At 39.8% G+C, this 20,009-nt stretch overlaps 1 protein-coding gene across 16 annotated transcripts in view; it reads right to left on the bottom strand.

Annotated features, from left to right (window-relative positions):
• The window catches only part of MTMR3 (myotubularin related protein 3), a 132,883-nt gene that overhangs the window by 16,015 nt on the left and 96,859 nt on the right, over positions 1 to 20,009 (bottom strand). For 15 of the 16 annotated variants that reach the window (XM_059894243.1, XM_059894238.1, XM_059894241.1 and 12 more), the window contains 7 exons: positions 18,895 to 18,977; positions 16,690 to 16,856; positions 10,141 to 10,237; positions 7,496 to 7,609; positions 2,875 to 3,077; positions 2,219 to 2,350; positions 1,120 to 1,231 (listed from right to left, as the gene is read on the bottom strand). In XM_059894243.1, the coding sequence (XP_059750226.1) occupies positions 1,120 to 1,231; positions 2,219 to 2,350; positions 2,875 to 3,077; positions 7,496 to 7,609; positions 10,141 to 10,237; positions 16,690 to 16,856; positions 18,895 to 18,977 (908 nt within the window). The remainder of the gene's footprint in view (positions 1 to 1,119; positions 1,232 to 2,218; positions 2,351 to 2,874; positions 3,078 to 7,495; positions 7,610 to 10,140; positions 10,238 to 16,689; positions 16,857 to 18,894; positions 18,978 to 20,009) is intronic. The other variant, XM_059894244.1, reaches the window with a different exon arrangement.

A 20,009-nucleotide genomic window follows, 5' to 3' on the forward strand; every position in this document is an offset into this window, starting at 1 on the left:
GGAAAAACGGATAACCACAGGAATTAAGCCACTGGCCTAAGTCACACAGTCAATTAGTGGCAGATCTCCTGAATCCTCAGCCAGGCTCTTTCTATGCCCTCCCTTTAGGAAAGAGTACTACTAGCTAGGTTCTGAATATGTATAGCAGATGCAAGTTGCTAATCCCCAAAGCAGAGCAGCGATCTCATTTCTTCCGGCAGGCTTTTCCCCAAGGACAACTGCTTCACCCTCTGGGCTGATTGCAAATGTGATGAATTTAATCATTTGCTACCAGGAGTTAGTACAAGTGGTTCAGGCAGCCATTTGATTTAATAAATCAAACAATGCTGCAAAATTGATGCAATCATGAGATCTACTGAACAGAACCCAGGGAAATAGCTATGGGATCTAGCACAAACACCAGAACAGAGAAAATTCTGTCTTCTCTGGCACCATTTCTGGCTTCCTGAAACAGTAAAACAGGGGCTTTTAAATATTTATCTGTCCATAGTTGTTTTACAGAGCATTCCTCCTAATTTATCTTGTATTCAAACAGTTCCCTTGGGGGGAGGAGTGTTATTTCACCTTCCTCACAGCAAATGCCAGCCATTCATTTTTAATAAGCAATAAAAATCACGGTAATGTTCTTAGTAAGTAAGATGGTAGTTTAGAAATCAGAAGCAAATGTAAAAGGAACTGACCTACTGGCAAGTTTAAAGAATGTTTAACCCTTTTCAGAACATAATGAATAAATTTTTACTCTTCATGGTAAAACATTCCAGTTCATAGCAAGTTAAGTGTCACTACAGGATGTCAGAAAACAAAGAATTAAGTTACTCTGAGTCAAAAACATGTGGAAGAAAAGGAAGAGGGCCCAGGAAAAATAAGAAGGCAATGTTTCCATTCTGAGGGCTGAGATCTGTTCTTTGCTGCACATTTTAAACCTTTCAAAGTGCTAGATTTTTCTTCCAGCTCCTCCTTTGTGCTGCATGCTCCTAACACAGGAATGAGAATAACCATGGACTCTGAAAGTTAAACTGAAATTTACCAAAAAATAGAAAGACACCTTCAAACTCATTAAAAAAAAAAAAAAAAAAAAAAAAAATCAGTGCAAACTTAAAGCCAAAGCCAAGGTCTTACTTTCCCGGATCTGGCATCTGTGTGCACAGCAATCGCAGAGACTGAAAACTCCTCCGAATTGAATGAATATTTGCCATCCCCATAAAAACAACTTCACAGTTCGGGTAATACTCTGGAGAGAATAAGAACAAAGAGAACACAAATATGTTGAATTTAAAGTCCAAATGGCCAAATTTAAAAGGAGCAAACCGGCTATAAAATAAACCCACTGTAGCTGCTGACTAATGAAATGCCAATGTTTTGATGCCTATTAGTCCAGTCCTTTATTATGAGAGGAAAACAGTGCTTGATTTTTAGCTGTCTTTTCAAAAAGGAAGGTTAGATTTGTGAAGAAGATACTGATATAAAATAGAAGCTGTTATTTTTTTTAAAAAAAGATCTGTATACTTCCATCTTACCCCAGGTTTACTTCTTGGGCCTCTACTAACTTGCATCTCTGGAATCTCTTTGAAAAGAACCTAGCAGAACCATGCATTTCTGCATTCAAATTTCACCTTGGTACAACTGCTTTTAGATTCCAGCTTAGCTCTCATCTGAATAAGGAGCTCAGTGCCTCTACCTGCTCCAACAGCACACAACTGGCACCTAACAGGTCCCTCCTTGGAGAAAGCCAGCGTTCAAACAGTAGGGGTGTTATAGGTCAGCACTGAGGCACTTTGCTAGAGTTTTGTATTTGCTGCTTCAATTTCTACCCCATGTTTTCTAAGTAAAAGTCATGTGAGGAGTTTTCTGTGAGGCTAGTAATGAGCATACCCACTGTCAAACACAAAGAAAGCTTTTAGAAGGCTGAGAAATTGAGCTGCTAAAGAAGAAGCTTCCAAACATAACAGGCCTTATTATGGGAGAGGATTTACTTTCCTTATCACCTAAAAGTTGGCACAGGGAAGGAAGATTCTTTAGTTTCACTGCACCTCCTCCTCCATTTCTCCCTTAAAAAGAGCATACAGTATTAAGAATCCAAGAAGGAGCTCTGGCTGTCTCAAGATAGGTTGAGGAACATGGCTTTCCATTCACTTCAAATTGAGAACTAAGACCCAGCTGGGCATGGGGTGGACTCACAGGGACAGAGGGTCAGGGACGAAAGCACTGTGCACCTCACCTGGGCATTCACAGCCTCCTCCTTTGGCTCGGTTCGCCACAGCTGCTGCATAGGAGCGTGCATCCAAGATCAAAAGCTTCTGTGGTTGGACAGCTAAACTCTCTGCTCCTGAAGCATTTGACAGAGAAGAATCTAGGGACATCAGGAGCAGGAAGGAAAAACTAAATGAACCTGTCTCTCCCAGAACTGTTGCAAAATAAGAACCACAGGCACTTATTACAGTACCCAAAAAACTGAAATCCACCTAACCAAAACTACATTAATACAATAGGACTTCTCTCTCTAGTTTGTTTTCTATTTTGCCTACAATCTCCTATACCGCATTTCTACATCTGTAGTCCTAGAATAACTACAACATAATCCTGGTGTTTCCCCCCATGGTCTGGAGACACTGCAGGTCCCCTATCACATATATATTCCATCTTGTCACGATGGCAAGAAAGACAACAAACACTCTAGTCCACTTAAACCAAGTCTGAAACAGAGGGTCTTCTGGTTTTTGCCAAGATCCATGACTCCTCAAACAATCCCATCAACTGACGCTTCACTCTCTCTCTCCTATGAAACAAATTCTGTGTCTTATAAAGAAGCCCATTTCAAGAAAAGGTTCTCAGATGCTATAAAAACTGCTGCCAGAGGCCCAGGGAGCACCTTACCAAACTCCACATCAGAAAGGTCTGCATTGGGGAAGTCTCGGGGACTGTTCCTAGTTGACAGCTTGCTGCCACTGGATCGGGAGTCGGAGGCACAAGCTTTGGCTACTGACTGCACCAGGTGCTCATCATCAGCATTTCGCCAGCCCCACCAGCTGACCTCCGGCTGTCCACAGCGGGCAATGACAGCTCCATTGCTCTGGTGCCTGTGCGGGGAGCAAGACAACAACTGTACCCATCCCAGTGGGCCCATTCAGATGCTCTGTGCTCATACAGAAAATGAGATAGTAGATTTTAAATGCCTTAATGAACAGCTTGACTGCAGGTAAGTGATGGTTTAGCTTCAAGTCCTCTCAGGGCAGAAGTCTTATACAGCAACAAGAATAACAAAACCCCAGGACTTCCCTGGCGGCGCAGTGGTTGAGACTCCACACTTCCACTACAGGGGACACGGATTCGATCCCTGGTCAGGGAACTAAGATCCCACATGCCGTGCAGTGTGGACAAAAACTAAATAAGTAATAATTAGGGACTTCCCTGGTGGTCCAGTGGTTAAGACTCCGTGCTCCCAATGCAGGGGGCCCGGGATCGATCCCTGGTCAGGGAACTAGATCCCACATGCCGCAACTAAAAGAGCCTGCATGCCACAAACAAGACCCGGCACAGCCAAATAAATAAATTTTTAAAATAATAATAATAATAATAATAATTAAAAATAAAAAATAACAAAACCTATCTGCATCTTTCTTGATTATCAAACCATTTTAGAGACCTTTGTAGAATAACCAACAAAATGATAAAAGTGTATTTAAAAGTGTATTGTCAGAGAAAAATATTCATAAAATACCTGAATATTTAAATTTATTTTTGGAAAACCAGGTAAAAAATAAACTACAAATACCACACTTAATAATGAAGCATTAATCTCTCCTTTTTAATACTACACCTGAATATCCTAGCATAATAGATGCTGACAAACATTTGTTTCCTCACTGACTTCTGAGGGCCCACTGTAGCAACTGTACACTTAGGGCTGGCTTGAGGATTCTTTTCATAACAAGATCCCACACGTGGGACTGAAATACTTACCTGGCCTGTAGTGGACTGCTTTACAAAACCTCCTGACATTTCATGAATCACAACTGCTCTTACTATAGGCAGATAGCTCAATGAGCCAGCCACCCTTCTGTAAACTATTAGAAGGAAATGAATAGCATAAACATCAATAAGCCATACTCTGATAAGATCCTTTATCAAGAAATAAGACCAGAAATCATACTCATAGTCTACCTTAAGATGCTCTTAAAACCCAAGCTTTTCCTAATTAGGAATTTTAGTTAGGCAATTTTAGCAACTAAAAAGTTATAAAGGTAATATTATTTGGTGATGAAAAGGAATCAAGTTCTAATACATGTTACAACATGGATGAACCTTGAGTATGTTATTGCTCCTAAGTGAAAGAAGTGAGTCATGAAAGACCACATACTATGATTCCATTTATATAGTGTCCAGAATAGGTAAATCTATAGAGACAGAATGTAGATTTACTGATAACCCAGAGCTAAGGAGCTTGCGGAGGGAATGGGGAGTGACTACTAATGGATCTGGCGTTTCTTTTTGCGGTGGTGAGAATGTACTAAAACAATTGTAGTGATGGCTGCACAACACTGTGAATATACTAAAAAAAAATCACTGAGCTATACACATTAAAAGGGTGAATTGTATGTGACATCTCAATAAAGCTGTTTTTAGAAGTTATAGAGGTAATCAGTTCACTTTAAAAATAAATGAGTAGAAAAGCTAGTAAGCAAAAAATTTTAATGTCTCCCAATTCTATATCCTAGAGAGAACTGTCAATGTCTTTTCCTCCCATTAAAATTGTTTCTAAACACATATTCATACACACATATAACACATGTAGGGCACAGATGGATTTTTAAAAAACAGACTATTGAATCTATTTATCTTGTTCAAGGAACAACGTGAGAAAGATTTTTGTTTTTAATCCTAAAACTCATAAGCAATAAATTAAATTTGGCAATAATCAAATTCCACTGGAACCATCAGTTTGCTTGTAGTTTTTAAATCCTCCCTCATTAGGGGACAAATAATGGAGAGTACTTGTGTATTGCCAACACATTCAATTGGGTCACCTGCTGAATGGAGCCAAACTATAAATAAAACCTCACCAAACTATAAATAAAACCTCACCAAACTATAAATAAAACCTGATTCTTAAAATGCCTCCTAGCATATAATAATAGGTGCTGAGTAACCAATGAGCTGATTGACAGCAAACCCTTTATAGGATAGGCTGGCAGGGCCTTTCCTGCACATCCTTTTCTTCTGAAATCTTTCCCAGCAATGCTCAAGAGGAACAGTAGATGGCACTCATCGGCCTGGGTCTTGGGTTTTAAGGGCCACATTATTATTTTTTTTTGGCCGCACCACATGGCATGCAGGATCTTACTTCCCCCACCAGGGATCGAACCTGTGTCCCCTGCAGTGGAAGCAGGAGTCCTACCTAACCACTGGACTGCCAGGGAATTCCCTAAGGGCCATAGTATTATAATAGCTAGATTGTAACTGAACTGCTGCAATAAGCAGTGAAGTTTTCTGCAGTCTTCTAAATGCTTTAGACTGCATGAAAGAGAACGAAAACACTACAGCTAAAAATCACTAAAGAGCATTTCCATCATTTTACAAATAGAACAAGGAAAAATAAAAATTAAGATGTCCAATGTATGAGTCCCCTACTAAACACTAAATGCTTCAATTTTATATAGAAAGATACAAATGTTTAAACTATCCCTAAGTTAGTATTAATCAACTCCCTAAATGACTAGAAGTTTCTAACACTCAATGCACAAAGGGGGAGAGCTGTGAATTCCACTACAGATGGGCGCCCTTCGCACCATCTTTCTGTGTTAAAGCAATCTCTGTCTTCAATAATAAATCCAATTAAGCACTCTCTCATCACCATAGGAGAAAGCACTAATCAGGTGCTGGTTCAGCATGGTGCTGTCAAGTAACTGCTGCTAGCAACCTCAGGAGTCATTAGTGCAATTTACAGACAACTACATTCAGTAAACACATGTTGGATTCAGAAGCATCCTGCCACCTGAGCTAGGGAAACTTATGCCCTCTGGAAAAAACTTTGGAAGGGGAAAGAAGCTTCCCATGTTTACTCTAAGTTTTTCTTCAGCCTACACTTTCAGGCCTCTCTACCAACAGGGAGAATTCACCAAAAGACCCTTACTTTGAGAATGAGAATCCTTTCCCCTTATGCTCAAAGTCAGCAAACCTCACAAATGCCAGGGCTGCTGATCTAACACAGCTGCTGTCTGCAGAGCAGCAGCTGGCTGCTTTCCCTATTTGAGCTGGGCCGATCACTGATAAGACGCATTAATCCTTTCAGCTTTCCTGTGTCATCCTTACCACTTGAGTGATAGGTAAATTTGGTGACCTACTTTTCTAGGAGTATCTGAAAACAACGGTGATGAAAATTGAGATTGAAAACTTAATGGGTTCCACTGGGACAGAAGCAAATACGTACTTTTCCATCTCTCCCTCTTCAGGGTGGGCATCAGAATCTGCCTTCCATGGACTAAACAAGCTGGTTACCTCAGTGGGAATTCCACAAGGAAATAAACCCCTTCTTACAACCTCAGTATTTCAATGGACTGCCCCCTGGCATGAGTTTCTAACTAAGCCTCACTGGTTTGGCCCGAATTCAAGGAGAGTCCATAATGTCTGCAAACTGGAAAAATGAAATGGAGAATGTGATATTACAAGGACATCTGAAACTGTTCCAAAATAAGAGGGAATGACTTCTTAAAAATTTAACATGATTCTGTGAGAACTGAGCTAGCTATTCACTGAATTATAAAAGCAGCCCTCAGGAATACAATCTACTCCAGACATTGCTTAGGAAGCCCAGTGCTCCATTCAGATGTCGCAGCATACCTGTGAAGTAAGAACATCATTCCCATTTTACTAATTGGGAATGGGCTGAGGTCAGTTAGGGGACTTACTCAAGGTGCCACAGCAAGGTGTGTCAGAGAGAAGACCTGAATTCTAAAACCTGTGCTCATCACCACACCACCACCCCCTTCTAGAACTTGCCTCCCTTGACTCTCCTGCCTTTGATCTCTGATAGCATCTATCCAGCCAAGCCCTAGCCTTCTTCCCTAAATGCTCCCTCTCAAAGCAGACCTCTTCCATGTGTCAAAGTTTCAACCACAAAGACAATCACAAATGACTGAAATCTATACTCCCAATTCTTACTTTCTAGGATTCATCTCTCTCAATCCAAGGGCCAACATCTGAAGCTAAATGCAATGAGCACATTATCTTCCCACAGAATGTCAGAAGGATCTTAAAATAGCAAGTCCAGCCACTTTTCTATTAAAATTTTCTTTTCAGTGTCAACTGAATCATCAGGTAGTGTTCCAGATGAATTACTGGTATATGACTGGACAAGCAGCTTCAGCAATAAGGAAGTACAGAATAACCTGGAAAGTTCCCTGAACCACCACCCCCAGGTTAGCAGCAACAGAAGCAGCAGACCATATGCAGTGGGCAGCAGCACCAAACCAAGCTGGGTCTGGCCAGGCTTACTTACCTGTAGACGACGGCGGGGATGCGCTTCCAGGACCTGAAGCTTGCGACACTTTCTAGTTCTTTGTCAGTGATCCAAGCAGGCACTATGAGCTCCTGTGGATAGCTACCACACAGCCTAACAGGGAAGGTGAGGAAGAGGGAGAAGGGAAGAAGACAGAGAGGGAGGGGAGAAGAGGGAGAGACATGAGTGAGCCAGCAGAAGGATGTCAATCAAGCTACCCCAGAGCCAGTTAAAAGGCAATGAGGAGCATTACCTGAGTCTTGGCCTGCTCAGCAGAATGGGTTGCCTTAAGTGTTTACTTATGTGTATGTCAAATGATACTATCTTGGATTGTTCCACTTGATGCTGCCTTTTGGAAATCTGGCGATCTTAACTATCAATGTAAAAAGGGGAGTTGAGAGGCAGTTACTCCACTGTAACTGTTGTAACCAATATGTGGGTCATTTCTAACTACACAAATGCCCAGTCCAACTGCAGAGGTGGAAGTCTGTGTTACCTCTACCAGACCCTCAGTCTTTCAGGGAAACATGAGAAGAAGGGCAAGAGCCCACAATTTCAAGTTTCCAGAGACCTCATAGGATTACTAACATATTCTTTGATCTGAACCAAACAGGGTGTCCTAATTATAGGTAACAGGTGCAGCCGTGGGTTTATAGAGCACTACGGGTCAGCCCCATCTGCATACATAATCGTAGCTCCATTAAGCCAAGTTAGTAATGTGAATATGCTATTAATCATAACTTCTATAAAACATCCTTCAGAATAAACTACACTCAAGGGGAAAAAAAGCTGTTTTTCTCTTTTTTAAATTTAACTTTTATTTTATATTATAGTTGATTTACCATGTTGCCTAAGAAAAGCTGTTTTCATTAGGGAAAATACTAGTAGGCACGTACTAGTCAAGCTGGTGCCCTAGAAAGCATTATTTCTGATAGGTTTTTTGCTTACAAGACATGTCTCTCTCTGGGAAACCCAATATTCCTTCTCAATAGTGAAGGCAATAGACATTTAATCCAAATCCAAAAATATACAAACTGCTCCTCCTCCTCCACTACCATCATCTCTACCACCATGCCCTAGCCTACTCTATGCATTAGGGGAAGAGGCAGAAAAATACAAACTGCTTAGGAATTGAGGGTTCTGATCACTCTGGACTAAATCTCTCTCTCTTATTCTCAATTTCCAGATTAAGTATCAGGAATTCAAAAGCCTAACCAGGAGAATGGAGACTGACCAAAAGTAGCTCCACAAACTTCCTAATACCTATCTACAAACTCCTAAAAATAACCTAGGACACAGATTATAAATTAACACTCTAACCATGAGTCTTGTTCCTTTTATCTTCTTTTAAACTTAAGAGTAAATTTGGCTCTTATTCTTCCTTTGTAGTATGAAGAACTTTTCAATGTGCTGAAGGCTGGTTCTGAAGTGGAAATAGTGGACTCAAAAAGTTAATTTTTTAAATCCATATTAAAAAGAGATTTCTGAAAACCACTAGCTTTTGAACTCAAAAATTTTTTCTCAACAAGCTTAGCTTAATTCAGGTTTTGTTTTACTTCACCCAGTATTCTGATCACTGTATTCCTTGTTCTCTAAGGATTACATTACCTAGTAGTCAGCTCTTCAGCAAGTATGAGCTGCTCACTTGTAGATAAGCAGTTTCCAGTATAGGAAAGGTGGGTTACATGTGAGCAAAGCCTGTGCCAGCCTCAGGCTCCCTGAGGACCCCCCTCCTCTCTCCACCTCAATTCTCTAATTTGACTTGTCACTGAGAACAGGCAAAGGTATGACACGTCTGTAGCTCCTGATTCTTCACACCACCTCCTTGGCCAAGATCCATGTTAAGAGCTGTGCGTAGTAATTAGCTGTCGTTTTTCCAACAAAAAATGAAATGCTCTGGTGGCTACCCACAAACAGTCCAGGAAAATACCTATCATAATTTGAGGCAGCTGGAAGGACAACAGAGTGATTAAGGCCTCCAATTGCTGCAGGGAAACTTAAGAGGAGGATATGTTAATTTTAAAATTCTGGACAATTTTCTTTTGTTTTATAGAAATTTGGATCACCAAAATCACAGTAGTTAACTGCCCTCCCCTACCAAAGTTCTTATACCTTTTAGGGAAATAGGTAATGGGAAATATTTAATAATGGTTACATTAATATTTAATGGTTAAGCGATCATAGCTGTGACATTAGTTTTAGATCAACAAATTAGAGAATAATACGGTAGCCTATTTCATAGGATCTGGAGTAAAATTACAGTAAAAACCAAGTGTTTTATCACTGCTTCTGAGATCACTAATCTTATCTCTAATGTGATGTCAAGCAGTGATGAGAACAACAGAAACTCCCTGTCTACAGGTAAGCACAATATTATCTAGACATGCATGTGCCAGGAAGAATAGGAGGGGATAGAAAGGAAGGTTCCAGGATCCTACTAAGTAAGGATCTCTTTCCACTCCAGTGATAGCAATGGGAACAGAAGGCTCAAGAAGTACGCTGAAGATGAGGCATTTAGATTTAATAAATAAAATTCCATTTCAAAGAAAAAGTCTAAATTCAAATGTTCTGCCACATGAGAATTGGGGTTTCTTGCAAAGGCAGTGGCCATGAAACACAGTCCACAGGAATCAAATACAACTCACTTGTACTTTTCATTGATGTTGGAAATCCTCCAGGCATTGTTCATATCAAAACCCATCCGCTCCACTTCGTTTTTAAACCTTGATGTTACGTGCTCCCCTAGGAACCACAGACAGATAGGAGAAAGGACGAAATGAATACGATTTTCCACATCAGGTGGAATGAAAGCACTGCTACCCTGCTCAGTTATTTTTAAAAAGGTATTGTATAAATAACATATTTAGTTAAAAAAATCTCCTGCCAGGATAAGACTATAAGAAGAAATGAGGAAATTAATTTTGATTTTAATTAAGAATTAGTATTATCTCTTCAATTAAAAATAAACTAAAAATCAAAAAAAGAATATTATCTCATCACTACTATCAAATTTGAGAGTAGTATCACCGGGCTCATTTTACAGAGGACAAAACTGAGACTGAGGTGATTATTATGGCAGGTCTGTCTCATCTCAAAACCCATGTTCTTATCCCTATACTGGCTACTTTCCCATTTCCACACTGAGACTGATGGTATACATAAATAAAATCAACAAGTTCATCAAGAAGAGTAGTACAGACCTATAACTCCTCATGAGAAACCCTTTGGGCCAGATTTCAGAACCTGAATTTTCTGGATTTTAAGGTGTGCATGTATAATAATACTGGGTTAATGATATCAACAGCATTAACCAAACATTAACATCTTTACAGTGAAATGCATGGATAATTCACACTAAATGGGACAAATAAAGCAACAAATAGTTAGTTCAGATCAAGTCAAACTACCAAATAAAATAAAAATCTTTCGATTTTCAGAACCTTACAGATTACAGAATCGCAATTAAAAGATCATGGGACTTTTAACTGCCAGTACCCAGGAATCTCAAGAAACACCACACTAGTAACTACAGTGCTGAGCATTTGTAAGAACATCCACCCAAACAAGTATAATTGCCTACATTTGCCCTAATGAATTTGGCTGCTTCTTCAAGACAGCGAGCAACAAAGGCAGAAATGAACCGAACATAAAAGTCATTAAATCTGAAATAACTTCCTTCCTTGAAAACAGTCCTAGAGCAGTAATTTTATAAAAAGCAAATAAACAACAACAACGAAACAAACCATTAAGCAGTACCTCTAACATATAGTATTATAGGTTGTAAAATAAATACTGGTGGGGGCTGGGAGAAACTACAGTAACAAAAGCACAAAACAGCCAGCACTGGTGATCAAAGCTTTGCTCTCCCTGGGAGAAGAGCTTCAGAATACGAAATAGCAATTACTTGAATGAAGGACAAGTCTATAAAACTACTTCCCATTTAAACTGGTTTTCTTGAGCTTAAACTAAGTATTATATGTTTCCTGAAGGAGAGCTATAAAAAGGTGAGGTTCAGAGATGCAGGAAGAAATAATCAACTGAATCTATCCCATTTTGGAAAAGTTTTAAAAGCAATATAATCTTCCAAATAGGAAAAAGCTATCTGAATTGGAGTGCTGTCTACAAATTGCAAGGAATGGTGAGCATCACTAATTCTACACAGGGAACCTTTCACTTTTAATCCCAATATAAAAGTCGTAAGAACTATGGCAACTTCCAAGTTCATTAATTAATGCCAAGATTTTCCCCAACCTGGGATACAGCTCCAAGTCTTTGCAAAAGGTAAAGGTATTTTAATTAATGGTCATTTACATTAGTACCTCTATCTTAAACACACAGATACTCTAAATAGGATCTTCTATAACTTTAAAATAATCACGGGCAAAATAACAAGAACCTCCTCCTCCTCCTCCCCCCCCCCTCCTCTCCCACCTCCTTCTCTTCCACCTCCTTCCCCTCCTCCTCAGGCAGTTTTCTACATAGAACAATTGCCCAAGAAAGGGCTTAGAATTACCATCCCCGGCATGAAATTCTGAGCCACACACAAAGAAATACATACTGAGTAGTGAGCACAGAAAATCTGTTATTTCAAGTTCCTTGAGAAGAGTTTTAATTATCTTTGTATCCTCTAAAGCAGTGACTTCATCAACTTTGAAACTGACCATCACAACCCACAATAAGAATGTTTTACATCACAATTCAATATGACATATTTATTTTTTAAAGTTTCACAAAATACCCACCCTTACTATGTGCGTGATACATTGATATTTTCTATCCTGAATTTTCATTTCATATTTCATTTCTTAAAACTTTGATTTCATGACCTACTGGTGGATCACAACCTAGTTTGAAAACCACTGCTTGAAAAAAAAATTTAGCAGCAGACCTTACATACATGAGTAATTCAACTGGCTTTTGCTAAACTGTGTTAGAAGTTCACTTGTGTTTATTCTGCCAGAAAAGTGCATGCCAAGCACATATATTGCTGGATTTCCCTTAAGAACTCCCCTCTCAGAATTCTCGTGTCTCCATTGATTCAACATTAGATATGCTGTAATACCCCAATTTATTTGTTTAGCTTTGTATTTCCATTTCAACCCTTCCTGTGTGCCTCCCCCATCCCCAAATGAGGATCTGTCCCTTTTTAACATTTTGTATTTCTTATACTACAGTCCAGCAATTCTTATTTTAATGAGAATGAAAAAATTTTAAAGCAGTAAATCCCTCTATCATAACCACAGTGTCAACCAGCAGTCTAAAAAAAATTTCCCCCCAAAAGTCTAGCTTCCTGGTGACTCTGAGTATTCAAGCCTACAATTATACACAATTTAAAGGCCTGGGATAGAAGGGCCAGGCCCTTACTGTGAGGAAGAACAGTATCAGAGTCAGAGAAGGTGAGAACTAGCCCTCCCAGATTTTCAAATACGGAGGGAAGAATCCTTCTTTTCTATGAACAAAGGTCCCAGTACAGTCGTCTAGATGTACACTTACTGGACTGCATTTAAACTCAGAAAACGGACTCTGCTGACAAGGGCTTTTACTTTATACGAAACAGGCAGCTGCACAACAGTATATGACCCAGAGTCATGCTGTTCATAGTTAATCAAAATGTGCTTAATGGGTATATCATAGAAGAGAGGTCAGAGATGTGGGTCTGATGCTACTTAAATAGCAACTGAATTGCCCAGTCATCTGTCAGGACTCCAGATTAATGCTGAAGTACAGAACAGTCACCAAGAAGGCAGCTAAAATGAGAAGGAGGCTGAGCATATGGGAGAGAAGCTTTAAGCTTTAGTCCATTCTTTTTTTTTTAATTTTCTCCTGTTCATTTTTTATTTATTTTTTATTTTTGGCTGCATTGGGTCTTCGGTACTGTGCGCAGGCTTTCTCTAGTTGTGGCAAGCGGGAGCTACTCTTTGTTGCGGTGCACGGGCTTCTCATTGCAGTGGCTTCTCTATTTGCGGAGCACGGGCTGTAGGTGCGCGGGCTTCAGTAGTTGTGGCTCGCAGGCTCTAGAGCACAGGCTCAGTAGCTGTGGTGCACAGGCTGAGTTGCTCTGCGGCACGTGGGATCTTCCGGACCAGGGCTCAAACCCGTGTCCCCTGCACTGGCAGGCAGATTCTTAACCACTGTACCACCAGGGAAGTCCAGTCCATTCTTATTTAGAGTTTGAAATGGGGCTAAGAGCAGAGTCAAGAGTTTTACAATGAACTCCAACAGCAATGTGGTGACTTCCTCCAAAGCAGATTAAGACCTACAGCTGTGGCCACAGTATGGCTGGCTTAACTATGACAGGTTCAACAGTCAGAAACTACGATTTATATGAATACAGGGTAATGATGTAATTTTCCCATTTCCCCCCTCTCTGACACATTCTACTCTTAACAGGCTAGGCAGAGAAGAATCCATAAAAGGTTTTATTAACTTCTGAAAGACTAAACTAACTTCCACCCTTCAGAGTCTATGCTTGTGGTCTCATGTGTTGGGGCAGATTACAGAATGGCATGACTCTGAAATATCTCAAGTGCTGTCTCACATAAAGATGACTTATAAGAATGTGGTTGTCTGGTCTGCTCGTAATTGGTAAGTAATGCTGTAGCCACCACCAACACTCAATGACATTGGGTGGAGACGAAAGAACTAGGTTGACTGGCTTTAAAAATGCCACCACAGTATTTTTTAAAAGCAGGTTTTCCTCTGTACTCCACAGTGAAAATATATAAAAGGAAAAAGCCATACACATATACACACTCAAACCAAGTCACTAAAGTACAGTAAGATTGCATGTGAGTTGTAGCAGGTTGACTTCAGTGTGGAATGTATATATTGAAAAGAAAATACAACCTTTACTCAGAGTAAATTCCTATCAGTTACAATGGCACCGTCTTGTATATTCATAATTTCCAAAATGTATTCACAAGCATGGCACATAGGAGGCACTCAAACATTTACTGAACTGAACTCTCCAGCATTAACAGATTTGATCTTCAGAATATCCAGATCAGCTTGGGCAGGAAGAAGAAAAATGTCTCACTTTGAAGAACAAAAGAAACTAAAGTACAGAGAGGATAAATGGCTTGCCCAGTATTATTTTTAAAATTAAATGGTAGAGTACAGGTTTGAATTCAGGTTTTCTAGTTGCCAAATCAGTATTCTAACCCCCAAATGCCTCCATCCATCACAAACCCATGAAAAGACACGAAATTGGATGTCCTGGTGGCCAACAAATACCAAATATCTTCAAGAAGGGAAAGACCTGGGGACCAAAGTCATCTCAGCTCAGGACAAAGCCATCTATAATTAATAGACAGGAGTGAAGTTTTGATCTGACACATCTTAGGAATATTCTGAGAGTAGACTCAAATCCTAAAGAAACTAAATTATCAAGGGAATAAGGAATCATCTAAAGATGAGGAATTTCCAGTCTGTGGTTGTGAGAGAAACAGGTTAGGAGAAATTCAAGCCTTGTTAACTAAACACTGGCAACCCAAAACTAGGGAATGCCTTTTGGAGTTAAGAGCCTTAAACAAATCAAAGTTCTTATATAACATAATACAGCAAGATACACTCAATAACTTCATTATCCTAGGAGATGGTAGAGATTAAAAATCTAATAAATAAGATATAATGGTTAAAAACTTAGCAAATATACATGTAAGATTTGTGCATTTCATTGCATGTAAACGTTACTTTTTTAAAAACTAAAAAAAGCTGAAAAGAGCCATAAACAAAAAAAATTAAAATACAATGGCATCTCATATAAAGAAGGAAAAAGGAAGATGCAATGGATAAGGGAGTGAAGTGAGAGACAGCTAAGGCACATTCTCATCACCTTCCAAGGTTGGTGTGGGTGACTCTTGTGAACGACTTTGGGTTCCACTGGCTGACCAGGCTTATGGGAAGCTTGGATTCCTGGGGCTTTCCCTGAGGCTCCACAAGGGCAGGTGCCTCTGTTTTTCGTCTCTGTATCCACAGCACTCCAAACAGTCAGCTCCCAATAGCTGAGAACTGGGTTCAAGTCCTGGCTCTGTCACTGCCTAGCAGTGGGACTTGGCAACAGGTTTTACCTCTGAGTCTCCGTTTCTTTGGCTCCCAAAACAGAAACACCAGCCTATCCTGCCTGTTTGACAAGGTCATGAGGGTCAAACAAAAGTACATATTAAAGCATCTTTAAAAATATGTTTGTGTTTGCTATAATTTAATTAAATATATGAACCAAAAGCTTTAACCAGTGAATGAGCCAGGAAACAAAGGGATCCAAGCATTGCTAGATTAGCCTCCAATGTTTAAAACAACCCAGGGCAGAATTGTTAATATTGAAGGTTCAGGACTGAAAATTGAGGTTTAAAGGAAAAAGTCTCTAGAGTAAACTTTATTGGAAGGAAGCTCACAACGTTTCACTGCTTAGGAATTCAAGACGTTGCTTCCAAGCTGGACACATTAAAGATTCGGTGCTGGACCAGCAAAGTTCTATTTACGGCAACATACAATTTATAGAAAACTACACACAGAGAAACAGCATGAACTTGGTCAACACCATTTTTGAGGGAGAAAGACAGTGAGTGTGACAAAGATTTCATGAGGAGTCAGGAAGCCTGGGTTCCAGTATAGGCCCAACTTCTTTATTTGTCCTGAGAAAAGTCACCTGGCCTCTCTGGACCTCTGTTTCATCATCTGTGAGATGAAAGGGGTGACAAAAGGTAATCTATGACTTGAAATTCAAACACAGCAAAAAGCCATTTTGTAATCCATTATTCTGTGGCCTAATCTCACACTTCTGTACCTTTGTTCACGCTACTTGCTCTGTCCAAAGTTCTTTTCCCCAGTCTGTTATCAATGAACTCTTATTCAACCTTCAAAGCCTACTCAAAAGCCACTTCTAACGTGAAGTCTTCGCAAACATGTATGTAACGCTCGTGGCTCCCTTCCACTGGGCTTCCCTAACACCCATACCCTACGTGTTTTTAGTCAGGCCCAGTAAATTGTGATGCCAAGTCTAGTGTTCTTTCCTTCCCCCTGAAAGGTAGGAAACATCTTCCGTTGAGCTTAGGAGAATGATGGGCAAATGCTACGTGCTCCATGAAAAGTACACTGATTAAATACACGAATGCTTAGGAGTCCCATTTCATGTTACGGATATCTCAAGCAGTAATTCAATAAAGCCACCATCTGCACATTTTAGAAAGGCCTACCTGGCCTGCACAGGTCTCCATGTTGCTCTTTTTCACTGGCGTATACCTCCATGCACCAAGCGTGGTATGCAAATGAGAAGAGATCTTCTATTTTAGCAGGTGGTCGGATTGCATTGTTCAGTCTCTTCAGCCACTCTTGACACTGCTCAAAGGTTGAGAACTGACACCTTTGTAAAGCCAAACAAGTACAAATGTAATCAGAAGACAGCTGACAATGAAACCTAAGGGTAGCCACCATTTCAAGAGTGCCTACTCACAGTGAAAGGATAACAACAGTCAAAAAAGCACTAGAAGTGGTCTAATGTTTATGATTTATAATAACAAAACATGTCCAACAAATTTTAGCCAATGGTGAAAAATGTCAAGAAGAAGAAAGCTGGACATGTGGAAAACCTATTTTTTTTAGAGTAATAAAATCTCTTCTGAGATTGACAATTATTAAAGTAAAATGGTAGTCATTCTCTTGCAGGAATGGGGTTATTCCACTTCTTCCACCAAAGCTTTATGGTTGCCCTTCTCAAAGAATATGTTTAAAGAAGTTCTTTTTGTTTTGTTATGACATATTACAGCAAGCTCGAAAACAGTTCACAGTACTTTTAGCCAATTAGGGAATAATTTCAAAATTTATCTATTTAGCAGTTAGAATAAGTCAGCAACTTTAGATCAAAAATAAGATACATTACACTGAAACTTTCAGATGTTACCATGTAGAGAACAAAACAGTTCTATTATCAAGTGCAATTTTCAGTATATATAACTAGGAGGTTAAAATAATTAGTGTAAAAAATACTTTATCTTTTCAAATGCAGTATCTAAAATTGAGTAATTAATAAGCAACCTTTTAAAACTGTGAGTTATAACCAGTATCTATCAAAAGCAAGCCAAATCTCAATGGCTAAAAAGCAACTTAAATATTTACCTTAAAACCAAGGAGGAATCAACTATACTCCAACAAAAGTTTTAAAAAAAACCAAAAAACCAAGGAGGTCACTTAAACCTCTCCCTTGTCCCAATCAGTGTGGCTCATCAATATGTCCACACAAAATGTTTACTGGCACTCCAGAATAGGTCAAAGAAATAAAGCAAAAAACTTGGGGAATTAAAAACTGGTAGAGCTACTAAATTTAAAATGCATTTTAGGCATCACTTTTCAACCCTTATAGTAAAGATTAGATCAGATAAAGCCAACACTGGAGAAATGTGATGAGAAGCAGGACATTTCTAGTGTCTTAAAGCGCCTCCCAGACTGTTGATTAGTTGCAAGGGAGAAAATATAGAAATTACACAGAAAGCCGGTGACTCCTTGACGAGAGTGATCACAACTAACATCACCAGCAAGGGACAGATGAACACTGTTTGCCTCCAGCTGTAATACAATCTCCTGAAAAGGACACAACCTCATACATGCAGTATTCCAGCTGAGAACGCACAACCTCAATTTAATCACAAGGAAACACCGGACACAAAATAAGAAACTTTCTATTATAAATAAAAGATTTTTTTCTTCAAAACGTTAATGTCATAAAAGATAAAGAAACGTGGTGGAAAACATTTCAGATTAAAGAAAGCTATAGAATCACGGCAACTAAACGTAATACGTGACCTTGACTGGATCCTGTTCTGAACGAGGTGGGGGAATGCTATAAAGGGCATTATTAGGTCAACTGACAAAACTGGAACGTGGAGAGTAGATTGGATAAAAAGTATTATGAGTGTAAAATTGTGAAGTTGACAATGATACTGTGGGTTATGTAAGAAAATACCCCTATTCTTAAGAAAGCACACAAGTATTTCAGGGCAAAGAGCCATGATTATGTAACTTACTTTCCAATGGTTCAGAACAAGAATTTCACACACTAGCGCATGCGCGCGCGCACGCACACACACACACACACGCGCGCACACACACACACGCCCCCTGCAAACGATGAAGCAAATAGGGTAAAATGTTAACAATACTAGTGCTCTTTACTATTTTTATGTTTGTACCTGTTTTGTAAATTTAAAATCATGTCCAAATAAAAAATAAAAAACACCTTTCCAATAGCAAAGTAGGCTAAAGATAAAATATTTCAGGGACTAACTACTCCGAAAATACTCCTAACTAGGCTGACCCTCAAAAGCTGTTTTTCTGTTATCAAATCATGAATCCATCCTTTAAGAAGTATTTTCCACACTAAACAACAGCATAAACTCATCACATACCTGATAACTTTGCAGTCTTTGCAAGTCAAATGAAGCTGAAATATATCTCGGCATTCAACACTTTCTATAAGCTGTAATGGAACCTGCAATTAAAAAAAGATGAAGTTCCCTTAGTCAAAAAGGTATTGACCCTGCAGTTCTTCAGTGTGTCCAGCAAGAGTGATTAGAAAGCTCTGCAGGAGAAAGAAGCACAGAACTGCACATTCATCTAAATCAATAGCACTCAAGTGATTTCCTGGCTGAATGAGGGTTTCCCTTTCTCAATCTCTAATCAGTGCCCTCAAGTCATGTCATAGCACAAAGATAACAAATAAAGAGGAGGCACCACATCTGGAAGAACAGGGAAATACGCCATCTCTCTGGCAACAAACTTTCAAACTCATCGCTCAAAGTACTACTTTACAAGGTTAGAGCTAGCTGTGATTTGTGATGACACAGAAGCCAAAGGGAACCAGAATAGTTATCCTGTCTTGTTGACAGGAAAGAGCTGCAGATCAAGAGGCTAGTGGGACTACACTTGTCACTTGCCCCAAATGACAAGGTGGGCTTGTGGCTTTGTGTTAGCAAAGGAGAATCTTGAAAAAGACTGGAGGTCTGAACTGCCTGCAGGTTGGACAAAAAAGACAAGAGAGTAGACAGAGCTGCGGGTCAGGCTCTCTGCTCAGTAGGCTAGGTATCGAGGAGAAGGGAGCAGGTCTCACAGTGGCTTAATTAGCTAGGTCTAATTTGCTTCAAAAGACAAGCTGAGGGGACTTCCCTGGTGGCACAGTGGTTAAGAATCCACCTGCCAATGCAGGGGACACAGGTTCAAGCCCTGGTCCAGGAAGATCCCACATGCCATGGAGCAACTAAGCCCATGCACCACAACTACTGAGCCTGCACTCTAGAGCCCACGAGCCACAACTACTGAACCAGCGTGCCACAACTACTGAAGCCCGTGCACCTAGAGCCTGTGCTCTGCAACAAGAGAAGTCACCGCAATGAGAAGCCCACGCACTGCAACGAAGAGTAGCCCCCGCTCTCCACGACTTGAGAAAAGAAAGCCCACATGCAGCAACGAAGACCCAACGCAGCCAAAAAAAAGAAAAAAAAGAAAAAAGACAAGCTGAGGAGCC

This window comes from Balaenoptera ricei, chromosome 14 (genome assembly GCF_028023285.1).
Source record: "Balaenoptera ricei isolate mBalRic1 chromosome 14, mBalRic1.hap2, whole genome shotgun sequence".
In the NCBI taxonomy this organism is placed as follows: Eukaryota; Metazoa; Chordata; class Mammalia; order Artiodactyla; family Balaenopteridae; genus Balaenoptera; species Balaenoptera ricei.